Below are 21,055 nucleotides of genomic sequence, written 5' to 3'. Positions count from 1 at the left end.
AATAAAAAATAAAAAATAAAAAAAAATAAAGTTTCTGGAAATGCATCTTCACCAAAATGCCAATTTGATATTTGCAATATCAAAATGCAACAGTCACAGAGCAGGGGAAGATACAGGCTCTATGACAGCCAGGAAACTACTCTCATTATCTAGTAATCTACTGAAGTTTCTAAGCTCAGTACACACACACACTTTCCATTTAAATAAAGCCCCACAATTAAACAAGTGCTGTGTTCAAACACACTGACAACTCTACTAATGCACAGACCAGCCTGCAGGCTGACACTGGCCAGTTTACTAGGTGTAAAGCAATGCCATGACTCACAAGGGCCAGGAGAGGGGATGAGCCAGTGACTGGGAGCAGGAGCAGCAGTGAAAATGTCCCACGGCTTCCTCCCAAGAAACAGCCCCTCCTCCATCATCTATATCGTCACCATCCCAGGATTGGGCAGGGAGAGCTGCCCTAAAACCAACCTCACACTAATGGGTGGTCCTGTGAATCTTACAAACATAACAAGGACAGTCACAACCCCAGTGACGTTCCACCCTCAGGAACAGACCATCACAGCTGTCTCTGCCATGGTCTGAATACGCTGAGTGTGGTTCCAGGGTTCACACTTCAAATCCATCCAAGACGGTAGAGTCATATGATTGGATCCTGGTGGCTCTGTAAGAAGAGAGAGACTACATGTGCACATGTGTGCGTGCACACACACACTCGGTCCTAATCTCTTATGAGATTCCCAACTTGTCCCTGGACCCTGCCAATACCAGCTGAGGGCATTGAAACTCACCCTATGAACAGAACAAACCTCTCTTCTCTCTAAACTAGCTGGCCTCAGGTGCTGCACTGCAGTGATCAGAGTGAACAGTGTGCCCCCGCTCGTCACCACATGGGACAACTCACTGCCTATGGATGGTGTACTTGCAGAAGGGCCATGTGGTAGAGTCACAGCTGCCTGTCTCCAAGGTGAAAGGTGTCTCTGAGGCCACAGATGGTAACACAAGACCAACTGAGCCACAAGGAGATGGTGAACTGGGTGTCTCTGAGGAGCCCTGGGCACAGCAGAGGGCATGCGAGGAAGACCAGCTACCAGCGCTTGTTTATAAAGACTTGTCTCCTGCAGCCCAAAACACTGTCTCAAGAAAGCAGATGCATTTTCAGGCTTCATTTTTGTGGTGAGGAAGGCAACAAGAAGGTTTACCATGAACACAGCCTCTTGCCAATGGGGGCTGGGAGAGGGGTTCTTACTCCTGACCCTCAAAAGAGGTCTTCAGCGCCAGCACCGCCACAGTCAACAGGACTCTGAGCTCCACAGTGGTCGTGCAGGACTAAGGGCAGCTCTTCCTCTAAACACTCAATGCCAGAATCGTACCAACACCCACCAGGGATTCAGGATCCCCACTCACTACTTTGATGGCTTCATAAATATAGTAGGAACTCAACCCACACATCTGAAAACTGTTTTGTCTCTCTCACAGAAGGGAAAGCCAAGAAAATCTCAGAGCACAGGGGCTCACCCCATGCGTTCCAGCCCCGCCCCAGCTCCCAGATGCCCAGAGAGGGGGTCAGCCCACAGCAGCTCTATCACAGGCTACCGGAACAGCGAAGCAGCCCCTATCACCCTCGCCTTCACCAGCCCGAGCCTAAACCCTGAGGCTCTCTCCGCCGCAGAGAGCCGCCGCCTCCTCTCCTATGACCGAGAACAGCAGAATCCTGCTCACATGTTCAAGCGTGCAACATCCTCCCTGATGAAGAACTTAATAATGCCACCTCCCTCATTAAGGGAGTCTTAATGACCAGGAGCCCACCACAGGTAGCCAGCGCCGGGTCACATGCAGGGACACAGCATGTCCACATATGCCTGTGCTGCCACATCCAAGGGCTCTTCCTGGGACAATCCAGCCTCAGGGAACCAGGGACTGGCAAGCCTCCATGTCGAGGCTGGTCACTGGGGCGACAGCATCCATGGGAACACAAAGCCACCACTGCCCATTGCCCAGTGGGACAGGCACACTCCAGAACTTCCACAGACACCCAAGCCGGGACCACATCAATGCTGTCCAGAAGCCAGACTACAGAACTCTTCTGGAAGCCTGGAGGGTGGGGACACAGGGGCGGGGCACTGCCGTCACCGCCATCTTCCTGGAGAGAGGTGGGTGTCTCCGCCTCGGAGAGCTTCTGCCTCCTCTCTGGCACCAGGGGGGTCTGAGCCACCTGCCCCACGGTGACCCCAACTCCCACACTAGCAAAACGGGAACGGGTGTCCTCCCCTAGTCCCTGTATATCCTGGCTGCCGTCCCACCTCATCACCCATAGGACGAGAGCCAGCATGGGCCCCAGGCGCCACCAAGCCACTGGCTGAGCCCCTCAGAGGATCTTTTGCCACCAGCTGAGATGAGGTCAGGGCTAAACCAGGAAAGGATATGTGGCAGCCACAGCGTCTGCACTGCAACATCTACACAGGCGTCTATGAGCAGGCTTATGTCCAATCTCCACACGTTAGTTCTTCACAACCCTGAATCTTATTTCATTCTGCACCAGGCCCTAAAGACACAGAGGGTCCTGCCCTTTAACATCCGGAGCACAAGGACCAGGGAGGCCACTAAGGAAGTACATGCGGGAATGCAGCCAGCCAGGGTCAGGAGGAAGTTTAACATACAGTGGACCCAAGGCATGAGTGGGCCCAGTTCAGGAGAAGAAAGAACATAACCTGGTGTCCAGCCATCTCAATGACAAGCTCACAGGGTGGCACTGCCCAGCCTCAGGAGCAGAGGGTCCCTAGAGCCACCACCCAGACGGGTCCAGAGCCGCCTCCACCACAGCCTGAGAACCAGGGCAAACCCCTGCACTTTTGTGTCTTCCTTGGTCCCTCCTCTACCCAACCCATCCAAATTCTGAAGCACGACTGCTTTTCCAAATCTCAACAAAAGTATGTTTTAATTATCACAAAGGAGGCTGGGCACACCCTGTCCTCTCAGCACTTGGGAGGCTGAGGTAGGAGGACCACTGCAAGTTCAAGGCCAGCCTGGGCTGCAAAGTGAGTTCAACCAACTTGAACCACGCCATGAAACTTTATCTCAAAAAGACAGAATTGTCACTAAGTAAGTAGAGAAAATACACAATTTTGGCATTTGCTCAGCTATCTGTTCTGTTACTCCTAACACCCACACTGACATTGAAGATGGCTTCAATTCTATAATCAGAGAGGAACACACTCTTCCTGCCTCACTCGCACAGAGCCAACAACACAAGGCAGGAGTCCGACGCGACTTCTCTTCTCCTAAGTGTTGTCTGGACAGCTGCCTCCTGCTCGATGGGCAGGTCCCAGCAGCAGCCCTTCGCAACATCTTGTCTGTACCACTGTCTCTGTCCGCTGGGCCGAAGCTGCCTCTCTGCTGGGCACAGTGGTGCAAACCTGCAGCACCTGCGACTTAGCAGGGACCTCGCGTTCAAGGCCAGCTGAGCAGCACCGGGAGTCCCTGCTCCAAAACAAAAGTCCAGGAAGGCTGGGGAGAGGCTCATAGTGGGCACCTGTCCAGCATGCAGGCCCAGGCTCCATCCCCAGCGCCACAGAACAGAGTGCTCCCCAGAGCTCAGGGCAGACGCAGCAGCATCTGGGGTGTCGTGCACAAGTTGTCCTGGACTGGTGCCTTGACCCAGGGATCCATGCAGGGAGCCCGCACCTCTGCAGTAGAGCACGCTGAGGTTCCCTCCACAAGCTGAGACGCCGCAGCACAGGCAGCCATAGAGGGGGAGGTCAGGCACTGCCACCAGGCCTCCCAGGGAAAGAGGGGAGCCCCAGGTGCCCTGTCCCTCTCCAAGGGGACCCCATTAACTGAATTTCCAACCAAGAACTGAAACCCTGAGAGGCTAACCCTTAATTAAATAACACCACAGAAAGAGACATAATCCCACATCCTTAAGTAGAAATCTGGTGACATAAACAATAAAAGACAAGATCCAATTTCCACGCAGTGAACCTTCAAGCCCTCCGCTGTTTCCAGCAAATTAGCTTTTGTCTGCTGGGATGAGGCCCCCCAGGGCAGCAGGCACCTGGCTCTACGCCTTCACTGGAGACTCCGGTCCAGGGTTAGTTATGAGCTGCCCTGTGCGTGTCAGTAACAGCAGCAATGAACAAAGGGTTCACCAGGCACGACGAGAATGGAGCTGGCCACCTCGCCCCATGCCCCACACCTGGGCCCCAGGGGCCTAACAGAAAGAGGAGATGGAGCCACTGTCTCCTGTTGTCCCTTCATACACAGAGAGCTGACCAGGGACAGCTTTGCATTGTGCTTCCTAAATGGTGAGCACTTTTCTAGGAAGGAAGGAAAGACTGCACAGAAAGCACAATCGGACCTTGCGTCCCTCATGACAGCTGACAGCAGACTGCAGAGCACCAGAAAGAAGTGACTCCCGGGAGGTGGAACCAATCGGTGGGCCTGAGAAGTGCACTCACTCCGGGTCTACACCTGCATCGCAGCACGCATTCTACATAGAGGTCCAGCCAGACTCCCCTTGGGAGCTTAAAGACCCCATGGCTGAACCCCCAGGAATCAGGAAGCACACTATGACGGTTCAGAACCCTTCGGGGCATCAAGGGCCGTCATGGTGCCCAAAGTGTCTGACCCCTGAGCTGGACTCCAGTGGCACCACCTTGCCACCAGGCGCCCATGCAGGCGAAGCCCACAGGCACCAGGCCTCTGCGCAGCCTGGAGACAGCGGAGAAGCTCAGTGTGGCTTCACGTCCTGAGCACATGGTGGCACACCGAGACTGACCCTGGCCAAAGCATGGACGAAAATTAACCTCCTTCCTTCCATCCCTTGCAGTGCAGCTGCTGAAGATTACTTAAGTGGCTTGAATTCATCTTTATTGGACAGTGCTGCATTAGAGTACAAAATTCAGAATCCATGCCACTAAAAGATGGCTTACTTGAACACCTGTTAAGCCATTAGCTTTTCATAAATGTTTTGAAACACACAGACACAGATTTCAAGGAGAGAATTCTGTATTCAGCCTGTCTCCATGGCCACAAATGTTGCACTGCAAGAACATCCGGGTTGATTTTCACACCCCATGCAGATGGAGGTGGGCCCCAGTGGCAGGGAGAGGCCAGGCAAGAAGGCTTCAGCCACTTGGGGGTGTCTCCAGGCCACATCTGTGCAATGACCACCACAGTGCACAGGCAGGACCCACGGACCCCATGCCACAGATGCACCAGTGCCTGCCACCCTCTGCATCGAGGCGACTCCTGCTGTGGCCTTCCACTCCGAGGTGGGCAGCCTCGTTGGTTAGGCCCTGTGCTCCACAACAGGCTGTCCCACAACTGGTGTCTGATTTTTACATTTGCAATATGGCAAAACATAGCATAGTACATTCTAATTTCTCCCTAGTTCAGACAACCTGGTGAAAGCTAAGCCCATCCGCACCAGCTATGCGCTAAGAACAAGTCCCGGCGCCCCACAACAGGGACAGGAGACAGCAACAGTCTCACCTGGGCCCTGCAACACAGAGGGGGTCCAGGTCAGTAGAAGCTACTGCATATCTGAGCCCCAGGCTGACAGTGACCCGGAACTGGCCTCATATAGAGCATGAAGCTGCCTGAGCTTCCAGGCACTGCTTGCGTCTGTGTCCAGCCCCCCGTGCCTACAGACCCAGTCTCTACCCTTAAACGCTCCTTGATTGTTACTGGCCCCCTCAGCCCCTTGGCCAGACTTCAGTCAGGCTCAAAGTCCCAGGGACTCCCCAAACAAGGCCACAGAGGCCCTCTCCCCTCTGATTCCCAAGGGTGCTCATCCTTGTTGTGCTTTGTCCCTGTGATTATGTCCCTTATAGTGGCTCTCTCTCCCCATTGGCCTACACTGGTTCCCTAGGGCCTTGCACCCCATCTCCTGGCCCTGGTTCCAGAAATCTCCCCACCTTATGTGTTTTCAGGATACCCCAAACTCTGGTGTCTTTAGGCCCCGGTTCCTGCCCACACAGTACACGGTCCACAGAGCCCACTCCATGTGACTGGTAGAAGGCAGTCTGGATGGGGCCTCCTCGAGTCCCACAGGCTTGAGGTGTGGCCAGTGGGGGAGAACATGAGGATGAGGATGAGCCCTAAAGTGTGACCAGGCCCCAGGCAGGCATGATGTGAGTGCCAAGCCTGTGGGTCCTGCTCTGAGTGTCTCTTTCCCAACCTCTCCCGACCCAGGCATGAATCCCTGTCTTCCTACTCCCTTCCCCACCTCACCGTCTGTCCTTGCCCTTCTAAGTCCAATTTGGCCCCTCAGGAGCTGGTCCTCTCTCTCTTTCAACCCTCCTTGCCCAGGACCATGCTCCCTCATCCTCTTATAGCCATTCTGAAGGATGGCCCATCCCTGTCTCTTGGAAACACCACTCTTCCCGCTGGGGCTCCAGAGTGGGTCAGAGAGCCGCTTCCCTTCCTCCCTCTCTGCCCTGAGAGGGAGGCTGGAAGCATCAGACACCTGCAACCCAGCACTGCTGATAGCCAAGTTTTCTGGAAAGAGGAGGGGAGGGGGAGGTTTCTCTGTCCCCAGAGGCCAAGCAATGTGGACTCTGGAGTCCGGCGGGGAGTGTCGATGTGACTAGCAGCTCCAGAAGCAGCTCCGCGTACCATCTGCACAGCAAAGGACGCTGGCTTTGGGTACGTCACTGTCCACCACATGCTCCAGACCCTCTAAAAAGCTGACCCTAAGGAGTCATCCCATGGCAACAGACAGAGGCTCATGGGATCCATGTATGACACAAAGATGACACCTGTCTGTCACCCACAGGGTACACCACCTTGTCCTGCTCAGTATTGATCCCAGGTCTCCTGAAGGTGATTTATGTGTCTACTGTCTAGCAAATGAACTTTCTGGTGCATTTTCCTGTTTCCAGCACTTTGGGTACCTGGTTCATCTGAATTTCTCCTCTAAACAGTAGGAGTTTAATGAGCTGCTGTTCAGGTTCTGCATGGGAGCCTGCCTGCTCATCTTGCACTGTACCCCTACCACAGATCAGAGCATGGGTGTGCATTTGTGTGTACAGAGATGCACTTATACACTCCTTTTAACTTCAAAAGTACACAATTTACAATTATTCATCAGTTTTGCAATGGAAATCAATTGATGGCAGTTGGGGGAATGGGCTGACAGTTGCTAACCACCTGCCCCTCAGAACACTTTGTACACAAGAAAACCAGGCGGTGGCATGGTACCCAGGGTCCAGGCTGGGGAGAAGCCTTCTGGCCAGTCACCCTTGGCCCCAGGCCCTCCCATGGGCATCTCCTCCCAGTCTCCTGTGATATGGACACAATGCATTCCCTTCTTTTGGTGGGTCTTGGCAGACACTGAACTTCGAGCACTCTCACCACCCCCGGCACCATGCGCCTTCTGTCCATCTGCACGGCATCCATGGCAGGGCCCAGGGGATGCATTTGTTGCAGCACCCACGTGGGGTCACAGCCCCATCAATCACTGCCAGAATCGCCGCCAAGAGCTTGCTGTGAGCCCCAGTCATCAGGGCTTCCTGAAGCCCCTTTCTGTCTCTTGGGCAAATTGGCAGATGCACAGCTTGAGCAATGTACAGACTTCTGCACGTGCAGGCTGGTCTTCCGGACAATGCAAGAGGGTTGAGTAATTGACTCTGGGGAATATTATTGCTGACTGCTGCCATTCTGATGAGTAATAGACCCATTAGTTCACAGTAAAATACTCGATTATGTATAATTAAAGACAGTATTCGTCAGGCAGAAGCCCCAGCATTTAAAGACGTGAAGCGATAATTTCCAACGCTGAAAAGTGTTCGCAGCTTAAAACACAGGACACAGCTGAGTGTGCTGAGTCTCAAGTTAGAGGACTCAATCATGGACAGATGGCCTGCTGGACATTTTAGTCTCAAATATTTACAGTGACAATGATGGTGGATATTTTTAAAAGCCTTTCAGGTGAATTCACAGCTCATGGGACAATTCTGGTAGGTGGTTCTGCTGCAAGACAGAGCCCCATGCTTTGTGGTGGGCTGGCCAGCGCCCACTGAGCAATGGGGCCTCGTGTCCTGTTTGCGCTTTCTGGCTTCAGTAGTGTGTCTCTCCCTCTCTCCTCATTCTGAAGCTTCGATTGAGCATCTTGTCTTGGCTGGGCACCAGGCCTGACTCTAGGAAGGGGCAGTAGCCAAGCACTGCCCAGGGAACTCAGTGACTTCAGATCAGCCCCTAGAACATCTCCACCTCGCTGGGACTGGTGCACCAGGAGACCTGCTGGCTCAGAGCCGAAAAGACTTGGCTTTGGCTTGAGCTGGGCTCCATTTATTTTAATCAAGAGTCAAATGTCTGGCATACAACTGCAGCTATTAATGACACTGCTCTTCACATCCATCTTGACAGTCATTTGCACGTCTGCACCTCCTCTCATCTCAGAGGTTATAGCTCTTTCCACACACCGCAGACAAGTGGCTTCAAAGGACAGCGTAGGGCTCTCTCCTATCGTGAGGGCTCGTGAGGAGCCTCCAGGGTCAGGGGCCTCGGGACAGCCTGCTGGGTGCACAGGACATGCTCTTCATCGGCAACTGCCACTGGGGTCAGTCTACAAGAGGTCACCTGAACCCTGTGAGCCAAGTCAGCCCCACAGGATACAACCCATGCTCATGGGGCCTGACAGCGGGTATTGCAGACTCCACCAAGTCACAGAGGGAACCAGCCCTTGGAAAACTTCAGGTGCAAAGGATGCATTTGCAATCATGTGTTTTTGCACTCTAATTGGACTTAATTTAGGTGTAAAAATAACAAGGCATTCTTTCTGCAATCACAGACTTTTTTCATCCCAGCAGAAGGTCAAAAGCACCTTCCAACACAGGGCAGCAGTGCTCCTGGCTCTCCTGGGATCTTCCCAGACACAGCATCTGTCCTGGTGTAGGGTAACGAGTCCCAGAGGATGCTGACCCAGGGGCTGAGCAGTGCTGATGCTAGGGACCAGGGAGCAGGAGGATGGAAGAGGCAGGAAGAGTTCCGAGGAGAGAACAGCAAGTGAAGAGCTGGCAGCATGGGCGGAACTGAACAGCGGTGCTGGGGGACACAGGAGCCAGCATTAACCAGGGTCTTGCTTAGACCTGTGGCTCAAGTGCATCTGAGGCTGGAATCGTGAGGTGAGGAGGGTCAACTAGCTCACAGCTTGGAGGCTGAAGGGTGCAGTGGCTGGGACTGGCAAGGCTTCCTGCTGCTCATCACAAGTCCCATAGTGCCACACGCCAGGGGGGTAGGTGAGAGGTAAGGGGCTCACTTTGAACAATAGCCCTCACAGTGATAAGATCAGTTGCCAGAGCCCTGACCACACCCCACAAGGCCTGGCTCCTGGCAGTGGGCTCCAGGTCAGAACCAGTACCAAGGGGACCTTTGGGGGTCAGCTCTGGACACAGCCCTCAGGGCCTACCCACATCCCCACATCCACATGGCACATGTTCTCAGGACGGTCCTGCTGCCCCTGCCCTTCCCTGGGCCCAGAGCCGTGTATCCAGCTCTGCTGCATTTCAGACAGTAAGGAGACAGATGAGACCAGGAGTGCACAGCAGCCACCCCTGGGGCAGGAGGCCAGTGGGGCCTGGCTGGTGTGTGTGAAGGCTAGGACCCTGTCCTCCTCAACCTTTTTTGGCCTGTGGCTTACCTCAGCCCCAGAAAACCCCCACAGGCTGCCCTTTCTCACTTCCATTTGGGTTTAAAGTTCAAAAAGGCAATTTTTCCCAGAATTATGTACCACCCATGAGGCATGACCCACTTCTCACAGGCACCTTTCCCCACCACCACTACCACTGCCAAGTCCTCCAGCGCCAGCCATCCCCCACCTGTGACTGGAGGAAACAGGGCAACGAAACAGCATGTGGACACCGTGGGGAGACAGAAGTCTGCTAACTTTGTGATACATGGTTCCGTGGCTTTGTGGGCTCCAAAGCACCGCTTCTATTACATTTTACAACTACCTTCCCCTGCTGTACTGAAGTATTACTGACAAAGGAGAACCGCGTACCCTCTCCACCTCTGGTCAGTGCTTCCTGGGTGTCATGAGAACCCCAAGAGCGACCCCTTAGAGACCTCCAGACACACTGCTGTTACTGCAGTCTCCCTCCCCTCATGGTGACGTCACACCTGTCACCCACACCTCTCCGACTCCTGCTCGAAGTCTCTGGCAGCCACGTCCAATCTGCTCTGTGGGCTTGGCTTCCTCAACTCCAAAGCGAGAGGCCAGCAAGCGCCCTGCTGCATCTTCTCCCCTAGCGAGATGTGCTCAAGGCTCACACTTACTGTCTTACACGGCAAGGCTTCCCCCTTTCTAAGGCCAAGTAGTGCTCGTCGTAAGAAGTGCCCAGCCCACATCCAGTGGGCCTCTTAAGAACATTCCAGCGCAGTATTTCCTCGAGGCTCTGACTTCGCTGCAACCTAAGACAGGGATTATCCAAACAAGTCATCCAGCCTCATCGTCACGATATTTATTTGATGACTTTCTTTAAACTGATTCACTTTTTTATTCAACTTTATTTCCAAATGAAATTAGCAACTGCTGTAAGGATTTTAAATATGCGCTTGACATAAATTTCAGAGACCACTACAGTAGAACAGGTAGAATCATAAAATACCTTCCCCAGGCACCATTCTGCGTGGCCCACTCCGGGCCACGGTGTGCCCTTCCCAACCAGAACCACCCTCCTGGCCCAATGCCAGTCCCCTCTGGGATGCTGGCTCCAAGTCTTTGACTCAAGCCTGACCTCGCTTGGGACCCCAGAAGAACAGCACCATGGCCACGGGAGTGGGAGGCCGTGGGAGGGGCTGCAGTGGACTTGGTGTGAGCTCACTCCTCTCGTGGTGTGAAGCCAAGGTAGATATGGAACGACTGCTGGTGCTGGATTCCACAGCTGTGCACAGTGCTTAACAGTGCATCGCATGTTTCAAAACAGCTATGGGAGGGTTCTTAATATTCGCATCACAAAGAAATGATGAGGGTTTCAGGTGACGGGCGTGCTGTTTACCTTGATTCTATCATTACAGTGTAGCACAACATCGCAACAGGTCCGATCAACAGGACAGTTACTTCACATCAATCAAAATGCAAATAAAAGGAAAACCCTCCAGGATCCCCACACTCTGCTCTCTGCCCTCTCCATGCCAGGCAGCCCAACAGCACCCCGAGCCCTGGAATCCTGTCTGCCTTGGGGACTTAGCAGTTCCCCTCACAAGCAGGATGCTGGGGAGCTGAGCAGGAGACTCTTAGGGGACACTTCTGAAGTGAACCTGATGTGAACTCAGAACAGAACACCCTTATAAGGCAAGGATTTGTGCTTGGTTTGGGGGCCTCAGGCTGGCATTTGGCCACCAAGCTACCTTCCCAAGCTACTTCCCCAACTATAGGAGGATTTTTAGGAGAAAACACAAGACCACAAGTAAACACATGTTCCCTAGAAGCACTTCAGGAATGAGGCAGGGGTCAGAAGCAGGGACAGTCACCACAGACACGGAAGGCATAGTTCAAAGGTCCAAGAGTCCTAGGGCAGGGAACTGAGCATGGGGTCCAGCAAGAACCCAGCCTATTTCACTGGAGGTGTCAGGATTCCCAGAAGAGGACTCAATGGGCCTGGGAGGGGCAAGTAGAGCCAGAGCAAGTGCAGAAGAGTCCAGGCAGGGCCTGGGACTGACCGAGCCATGGACAGAGCACATGCAAGCACAGTGGCGGCACCTGGTACCTGGCAGGACACAGGCCCTGGCTGAGCCTGTCTTCCCTGCAGCTGCTATCCTAGTCCAGCCTCATCTTCCCTGGCTCCTATCCAGTCATGCTGCCACCCCAGTGTCACTGCCATGCCCAACCTATAGCTGACAAGGCCTCTGCTGCCCTGGAAGGAGCCTCTTGGGCTGGGGCCAGTCCTCCCCAGCCTTGAGCTCAGTCCCAACCCTGGCACTGGGAAGGCAGGCAGGCACCCTGCCTGCCTTCCTTCCCAGGAAGGAAGTCACAGAGGCTCGGGGTCCTTTCCAGAGCTCAATGTGCTAGAAGGCAGCATGCATGGGCCGAGCCCCCCGGTCACCAAGGAGGTGAAGTTTTTGGGGAGGGGAACAGGGGAGGAAGAGGGACCGAGCAGGATGAGCCTTGGGCATCTCCTTCAAAGGGCCAGCAGGACAAGAGTGTCAGAATAACACAGCCCAAGTGGGGTGGTGAAAAGCACACACAGCCTGGGGAAAGTAAAGAGAACCCAGAGCTGCCTGGCAGATGGAAGGAATGAAAGACATTCTCGGTTCCAAGTTTGGGCAGGATGAAGTCCACTCACCTGAAGGAGGTGGGGTCACGCACCCATCCCCAGCCCAGATCCAGCCAGCAGCCTGGAACAGACACAGTGAGGCTTCTCAGCCCACAGGGCTTGAAGACAGAGAACCACCAGGACCGTTCACGGCACTGAGGGCCAAAGATGATGCAGAGACTGTCTGGGGACACAAGAAGTGTTACGATTGCCACACTCACACAGACTTCCTAGTACCTCCATGCAGAAAGAGAAAAAAATGTTTGTTTTCCTATCACACCTAATCTTGAAAAAGCGAGACACTGCCGAAGCTTGGAAAAGCAGAAAAGGAGCATTACCATGTAGCAGAACACAGCTCACATGAGCCAGAAGGTCGCAGTGAGTACAGCACAGCTGGCTGGCCAGACATGCGCCTGAGCCTTACAGGAAGACCTAGCGGAGGACCACAGTCTCCTGCCGCATGCCCTCCACCCCGCTGCCCATTGAGCTGTGTGCTGCTGCGCAGCTCTGTCAGGAAGCCTCTCCAGGTTTGTAGCACAGCCACAGACAAGGCAATCAGCCACCACCCGCCATGACATGCTGCCTCTGTGGCGCTGCCTGGCCACATAACCCAGACGCCACCTGCCAGGCCCAGTGTGCTGGCCATAGGCAGATGGGTGCCTGGAAAGCATAGGGACCGCGACAGTGCTCCACAGGCACGACCCATACCACCCTCCAGGAGGCACCTGCAGAATCTGGGGTCTGTCACCTCCTTTGGATGTCAGGCAATAGCTCCAAGTCCAGGAAAATGTCTACTATTCTGCAAAGGTCATAGCTTAGTCTGCTGGGTTGACAAATATCAACTCGCAAATCCATGACAATCATATTCCTGAAGGTAATAAAAGAAACCCATTCTGGCCCAGGGCTTTTTCCCTGCTGTGGCCCAGGGCACCAACAGTCCATCTTGCCAGCTCCAGGGTAAACTCTCCTCCACCTGGCCAGGGTCTGCATGCTCTGACTCTGCATGCATATGTCCTCTCTCTCTGCACCCCTGGGGTGAAGGCGCTCTACACACCAGACTTGAAGCAGACAACCCGTCCCTGATGTGGCCGCCCAGGCCCCTGCAAAGAGCTGCTTAAATACTTCAGCTGAAGTGAAACAGTGGCTGGCATGGCTTCAGAGGAGTCACTATCTCTCTTTTAAAGTGACAGCAGCTGCCCATGAGAACCCAGGGTGACAACGAGATGTGCTGGCTCCCTCACCTGGGATTCTCCCCAGGATCTCTTGGCTCAACCAGTAAGTAAAATACAGCCTCCCATCATCATGACTTACCCTACATGAGTCACCCTATTGATTTTCACCTCAGGAGTGTTGGGGCTAAAAGACAATTTCTCAACATCAAAGAAGCCCCTGACCTCCACATTGCAAGGCCCACAGTAAGGCAGGTGCCAGACACCTCCACAAGGTACCATCTGCATTACCACGCCGCAGGGGAACCAAGAAACCAGCTGCAAGTTTCCTTAGAAAGCTCACAGCTGCAGAAGAGGCCCTCCCCAACACCTCTACAGACTTCCATCCCACCTGGAAGAAGCACTCCAGGGAGGAAGTATGCAAAGCCCTTGTCTGATCAATCAGGACACTGAAAGAAGAAACTTGGAGAGGTGGGAACTGGTTGCAAACCCAGGAAGTCCCCACTCATCCAGCCCACTTTCCTCATCAGAAATCTCCACCAGAAGGCTGAGGGGCACAGGTCTCAGGCGCAGAGCTCTTGCTTTCCGTAGGTAGGGTCCCAGGCCCAATGCCTGGCACTGAGAGACAGAAGATAGAATAGGAAGATAATGGCAGGCACATCTCGGCAGCATTTCTGGCCTCTTAACTAAGAGGGAAAAAATTACATTGTATTATCAACAAAGACCACTACAACTTCTATCCTCATACCCAGCACCCCACCACTGGAGTACTGGTGGGTTGCCTAGTGTGTAACACTCCAGAAGACAGAGAAGAGAATGCACCCACTACTTTCTGGGTCCCCTTCCTCTGACACACAGTGAGGTCTCCCTGGCTCTGCGCATTTGCATTGCCCTTGGGGGAGCACATTTCTAAATTCTTTCTCTACTTTCATTGAACTGAGCTCCTGTGGTGACTCCTAATTCCTCGCAAATGAACTCATGTGGGCGGATCCACACACATTCCATTAGACAGAAATGCAAAAGTCGTAAAGTCCTATTTTGCACATAGTCACAGTGTCGTACGCGGGTACACACACATGAGGCAGAGCGGGGGAGCACTACAAAGCACGGCAAGTCTCCAAGGACAACGGCATCTGACCACCCTTGGCCCTTGGGGCCCAAGCAGAGCTGGAAGGAGGCAGCACCTGCAGGGGCCACTGACCTGCCACCTGTGCCCCAAAGCCTCACTGGTGGCCAAGGGACACCCATGTCAGTGCAGCAAGGTGGATCACCACACATCACACCATCTCTGGCTCGACACTCCGTTCTGAGAGTCAGTTAACGCCCACTACAACCTGGACAGCGAGCACGTCTCACCCGCCACAGGCTGCCATGAAGCTCACAGGAGCTGGCCATGGTCCTGCACAGAGCATCTGTGCTCCCCAGGCCTGCAGCTTCCCAAAGAAAGCCCCAGGGGAATTCTATTCTGACCCATCCTGAGAGCAGCTGGGCTCCCAGGGCTGCAGCAAGTGAGGGGCCTGCAGACTGAGGAGGGGGCTGCGGGCCAGAGGGGCCTGGCGAGAGCAGCCACCCTACAGCAGCAGCTCCTGACCCTACTGCGTCCTGAGCACCTTTGCTTTTCACTGTAACAGCGCTCAGAAGATCAGGAGCACTGCCTCCGACAACAAAGACAAATCCTGAGCAATTGAGCAGGTGAAGCAGGCTCAGCCACTTGGCTAGAACACTTGTAACCACCTGAGATCCTGCCCCCAATACAGGCCAACACACACGTGGGGACGACCCACATCCCCATGCTCCCACACCACACCATGCGTGTGCAAAGACATGCAAGTCTACAGGGCTGCATCACAACCACACAGACACAACCCTTGCTGTGGGCCCTGGGCTTCTGCAGCCTTGGGCATGACTCGTGGTGCGGCTGTAAGCCCAAAGGTACTGTCTCCACACAGTGGGGCCTTCTGGAAAGGACATGCTATGGCTCCACTGTCACAGCACTGCCAACCCTGCGAGCCACCTAGCCCCTACTGCTAGACTTTCCCCACAGCCTCCATGCCCAAGACCAGTCACACGGCAAGCAGCACAGATGCAGGTCACACCCCGCCTAGCTCACTCCGGGCTCCTGGACCTGCAGAGACCTCAGCATGGTCCCAACCCACTCACACCAGGACACCGCTAGCTCCACACAAGGGCACTTCCAGCATTCTGGAGCACGTGCTCTACAGCTGCTCAGGGACGATCCCAACTGTCACCATCAAAGCACAGAGCCATCTGCTTCCAGACACCACTATACCTCCACCTGGGCCACAGTCAGTGAGCAGCTGGCCCAGGCAGTGCCCTCAGCACCTCGTGGATGGGATGTTCCCTCACAATGCCAAGGCACCGCCCTCACCAGGCACCAATCCTCCTTGTTCCAATCATGTTTATGCAAGTTGTCCTCCTAACATTAAAAATATACTTTCATTAAACATTATGTAACTGAGGAAGCTGCGTGCAAAGAAAGAAAATATTGCCCTTAGAAGACAGAGATGGCTCCTCAGAAAGACTCAACCAAGGCAGGTTGCTTCAAAACGGCCAAATCAGGTGTGAACAAGAACATAAAACACAGCAGGGGAGGCACTACCTACGATCCAGAAGGATGCACCACTCAGAACTCCCTGGCAGTCTCTGACCTCCTGCTCCACAAGAAGGAAAGAAACAGGCATCTGTCGGTGCTAGCTGTGGCTTGATGTTTGCACCTCACAACCTGGACTCAAGGCCCTGAGCCCTGCGTGCAAAGGTCAAAGCACCACATACATGAGTGTGTGTACAATGCCGTACCCACCACACATAATGTGGCTCACCTTTTCCACGGTCAGGCCCTAGTTCCACGGTCTGAAGGATACAGAAGAGATTTCTGGGCCTGATCTAAGCGTATCCCATGAACCTCAGGATACTCTGGTGTGTGTGGCTCAGTGGTGGGCACCAGCCTGGCTCATGCAAACCCTGGATTCCTTCCTAGTATCACAAAGGGAAGAAAACAACCCCAATTCAAACAAAGCAGGGTCTAAAGGCTACATTTACCAAAGGCAGCACCCACACTTTCTTTAGTTCCCTGATGTGTGTAACTGTCCATCCTTGAAACCTTACAGAGCCTGGGCTAAGGTCAGGCTGTGCGCACAGGGCTCCCAAGGGCAGAAGATCTGGCCCACCAGAGCCACTCAGTAAGTTCTGCATGTGCCTGGACACAGGCAAGGAGTGCTGAAAATCAAACATCATAAGAGAATTGGAACTGTCTTATGTCTGGGTCCATATTAAATCTTCCACACTAAAAAGCAACCTCTGAGTTACTTGACATGGAGCCACCAAACCCTGCAGCAGTGTCCTTTCTTGTCTGCTGCAGTACTTGGAAGGGAAGCCGGGGCCTCCTGCATGCTAAGCCAATGGTCCCCACTGAGCTGCACTCTCCACCCTTGCAAAATCTTTCTTAGCAAGACAGACTGTCCTAAAACAGTTCCCTCAACACAGCTCTGGAGTGTTAAAGGGGTTCTTTTCCAAAATCATGAAAAGAATTAACAAGTAAATTAGGCTGAGAAACTTAGCACACACTGGCAATTGCCGTGCTTGGCAGTACCGTGAAAACAAAACTCTCAAGGGTGACTTAGCAGCCACACACACTGTGTTCCGCAAAGGTCAAGGCAGAGATTGGCAATGCCAGTTCCAGGCAAGGGGGGTGTGAACACGCTCTGAAATGTTCAAGGGTGGCATCACTGACTCCCAAACAGGCTCATCTTCACCCCCATGAAAGTGGAGCCAAGCAGCCATGCTGACCACCAGCCTGGAGGACTCCAGGTGAAACCAATACAAGTGAAGCCAGACAGAAGTGACAAATTTTGCACACAAAAACCCCACTGTGTAACCAAATTCACGCAGCAGACATGTCCAGAGCTATCTGTGTCTCTGTAGAGCTACCAAGTTTACACATCCCAGCTGGCGGGACCCCGGGGTCTAAGGAGTGTCCACCAGGAAAACTGGAGCCTACATGCTCACGGTCACTCCCACTAGGGCAAATCTGGGACCTGCTGAGTGAGGGGACAAGAGCCGTCTATTAACTCAGCAGCGGCACCAGGATCGGCTTGCAGGTATCTGCACAGACAGTGTGAAGAAAACGCCAGACACCTGTCCAGATGCAAAGTCCACCTGAAGTCCCTGCTTGCAGAAGTGCAGGTGCCTTCTGGGACTCTACTCAGGCCCATGCTCCTCCCCATCCTGACAGGGTGCCCTAGACCTAGCACTGCTGCCCGGCAGAGACACGGTGCCCCGGACTCTTGGGTAACCAAGGGATCTGGGGTGAAGGGCCGGACAGTATTATAATCTCCTCTTCCACCAATTTTTCCTCCTGCAAATAATCAATGACAGTATTCAGCTGATTCAGACTCCCCAGCAACCAGAACCTAATCCCTGGGAGGCGGCTTAAGATGACAGAGGACTGCTCCAGCTGACAGAGCAAAAAGAGACAGACAGCACGTGCTCTCAGGATTCCCCAAAGTGCAGCAAGTTATGAGCAAAACCATGTGCCCATTTAGAAAGCCACCCACAGTCTCAAACCCTAGCTGGCCACACCTCAGTTCCCTGTCACTAACCTTGGTTTTTAACTCTTGTAAATGTCCACTGCTGTGCACCTCAAGCCTAGGCCTTCAGCATGGCAGAGGCCACCTCCTGGCCACACACAGTTTCTCCAAGATCAACAGGGAGGGCCTCTGTAAATATATGGCCACCAAAGGGCCTTGATATTTGCCAGAAGCCAAACATGGTGGCATACATCTGACACTCCAGCACTGGGGAAGCTGAGGCAGGAGAACCACCATGAGTTTGAAGCCCACCTAGACTAAATAGTGAGTGCAAGGCCAGCCTGAATGATGCTGTCTCAAAAACAAAGAAAGAACATTTACCAGAAGCATAGCTCAAAAAAAAAAAAAAATCACGTAATTATTGAAGCAGGAAGCAACCTGCTTATTTTACAAATAAAAATTTTTACATTAAAAGCAGCAAGAACAGGAAAGAAAAGTTTGGAGATCCCTAACTGGAGCACGTAGCTAGATTCAATCACAATGAAAACCAAAAAGGAACAAGCTCCCCTCCAGCAGCAAGCCCAAGTGGGAATATTCCCTAACCTTCTGGGTTGGATCATCCACTCTTTCCTGGCCCCGGGGAAAACCCAATTCAGAAAGTGTGGCCTTGGACCCAAGCCTGGAGCTGGTACCAGCTCCCCACCCGGGTGCCCTTCTGGGGCTGCATGGTTCAGAGATTCCCAGCCCCTCAGGACCTCGCATGTCACAGTAAACACCAACTCCCTGCATGGACAGGGTAGCAGGATCTGGCTGTGCTTGTAAAGCAAGTAGTTCTGGCATACCAAGAATACATTCCATCAACCTTTACACGTGCTCTTCTTCATCAGAGAAGTCATGGAAAGAGGGTAGAGGTGTAATAGGTGTATTCCACTCCAAGCAGCACCCCATGAGTGACCCCAGGTGACAGGGGGAGTGTGGTGACTCGAACAAGAAGATTGGAAACCGGACCACCAAGCTCTCCAAAAGAGGTCTGTGCACAGACCGAGGCAGCTACAGCTGGCCAGTGCAGACGCACAATAATAATCACAGTCTGAACAACAGCCCGCGGCCCGCAGCCCTGCCTAAAGGTGCAAGGGAGGTCAGTGGTTCTATGATGACCCGCCAAGCCCAGAAGGGCTGAAGACCCCCAGAATAGCTGCCCCCTCTCTAAAACAGAGTAGCCTGCTCTCCCCAGGGCCCCTCCCCTTTTCTCCCAACCAGACACAGAGGCAGGAGCCCACACCCTCTCCTGCAGCCATCAGAATAAGGGAAACATCAAGCTCCAACTTTTCTCCAACAGCTGAGGGGCGCAGGGGGAGAGTCAAGAGACCAGGGGGAAAAGGTTCTCTCTGGGGAAATGAAAAGAGTAAAGAAACAGGTTCAACAAAGGAGGGAAAGTGAAGCTCACCAGTGACCAAGTGGCCAGTGTCTGGCCAGGGTTGCCCGCAGTGTGGGGTGGGAGCTGGGGGTCCCCAGAGAAAAGCAAAGTTGGAGAAGAGGCGCAGAGCCCGACAGCCCCTCCCGCGCAGGTACTTACCTTTGCCGCTGTGGCACTTCTGCCCGCGGCAGGCCCGCAGGGAGCACCTAGAGGCGCTGAGGGGCCAGGGGGCGCAGGCAGGCCAGGGCCAGGGCCAGGACCGCAGCCCGCTCGGGGCCGACAGCGCAGGCCGTCTAGCAGGCGCACGAGCAGGATGTTGGCGGGCAGCTCATCCACGCCGCAGCCCACCAGGATGCGACACTCGGGGCAGCGCAGCTCGCGGCGCGAGCACACGATGCTCTCCAGGCACCGGCGGCAGAAGGTGTGCTGGCAGGGCAGAACCTTGGCGGTGGTGTCCAGGCGCTCCAGGCACACGGCGCACTCCAGCAGGTCCAGCAGCGAGGACTCATCCATGTCCGCGCGCGGCCCGTGCCCGTCGCGCGCAACCCGCGCCTTAGCTGCCGCCCGGCCCTGGACGCGCACGGCCGGGCACCCCCAGCAGCGTGGGGAGCGCGGCGCCGCCTCCACTCCTCCTCCGCCTCTTGCTCTCCTTCGGCGGGCGCAGCCCAGCGGCGACACCTGTCCCCGCACTCGGTAAGGTCCCCGCGCGCCCGGCGGGCGGCCGGGCGCCCGCCTCTGCTGACAGCGTGCGCGCTCCCCCACGGCGCCCCCACGCGAGCCCTTCGGGGCCGCAGGCTCGTGCGCGGGGGCGCGCGCTCCCTCCTGCGCCCAGCAGAGCTCTGTGCACGCAGCTCGGCCCGCTCCCCCGACCCTGTGCTGCGCGGGAAAGTTCGGAGGCGCTGCCCCTACTGTGCACTCTGTGGGCACTGGCAAGCGGCTGGGGACCTGGCGATGCCTGGGCCTCCTCCTCCGACTGCAGGAGGAGCCGGCTCCGGGCCCCTGAGGCGGGGTGCGCACGTGACAGCGCCTGCTGGGAGGGGGTTCCCCGGGGACACGCATCCCCCCCCCCAGGCGCTAGACGCACGCGCTGGGGTCAGAGGGCGTGAGCGTGCCGGCCTCGCCTGCATTCCCTGCCGCGCGCTGCCCCCTCGTGGCCGCCTCGAAGTCGCAACGCCGGCCCGCGCGACCGTTAGACATCTCCAAGGCCTAGTATTTACAAGATAAAGGAAAAAGTAATACAGTTTTTGTGGTAGTGCAGATGCCAGGAGTGAGCCTGTGCAGCAATCTATGTAGTCGTCTGCACAGCCCTGTGAGAGTAATTTTTAACTTCATTTTACGCAAGAGCAAGTGAAACTCACCTTTGTGCCTGGACTTAAATTTTCCCAACGGAAAACATGATGTGTGGAGTCGCACAACAGAGAGTAGAATCCGTCTGTGAGCCAGGCACAATCCTCCGTGCTGGGCAGGTGCACAGAGAGGCGAATGGTGGTGAAGGGCTGAAGCGCGTCTCCGCCCAACGCCCACTAGGGATCTCAGTACCCCCCTCCATTCCACACGTGCTGAGCTATCCGGCTTCGGGCCTCCAGCGCGGTACCTCTCAACGGAAAGGCTCTCTGATGAGTTCTGTGCTCAAAGCAGGCGGTGGAGAAGAATATCCAGCCC

At 54.6% G+C, this 21,055-nt stretch overlaps 1 protein-coding gene across 1 annotated transcript in view; it reads right to left on the bottom strand.

The window, feature by feature from the left end:
• Sh3rf3 (SH3 domain containing ring finger 3) overlaps nt 1-20,452 on the bottom strand; it is a 174,117-nt gene extending 153,665 nt beyond the window's left edge. The window contains exon 1 of the mRNA XM_023717374.1: nt 19,553-20,452. Coding sequence (XP_023573142.1) covers nt 19,553-20,452 — 900 coding nt within the window. The remainder of the gene's footprint in view (nt 1-19,552) is intronic.
• Nucleotides 20,453-21,055: the final 603 nt, after the last annotated feature.

Source organism: Octodon degus, unplaced genomic scaffold (genome assembly GCF_000260255.1).
Source record: "Octodon degus isolate 3935 unplaced genomic scaffold, OctDeg1.0 scaffold00052, whole genome shotgun sequence".
Lineage (NCBI taxonomy): Eukaryota > Metazoa > Chordata > Mammalia > Rodentia > Octodontidae > Octodon > Octodon degus.
The sequence above is the reverse complement of the archived record's forward strand: the minus strand, read 5'-3'. Positions and strand labels throughout refer to the sequence as shown.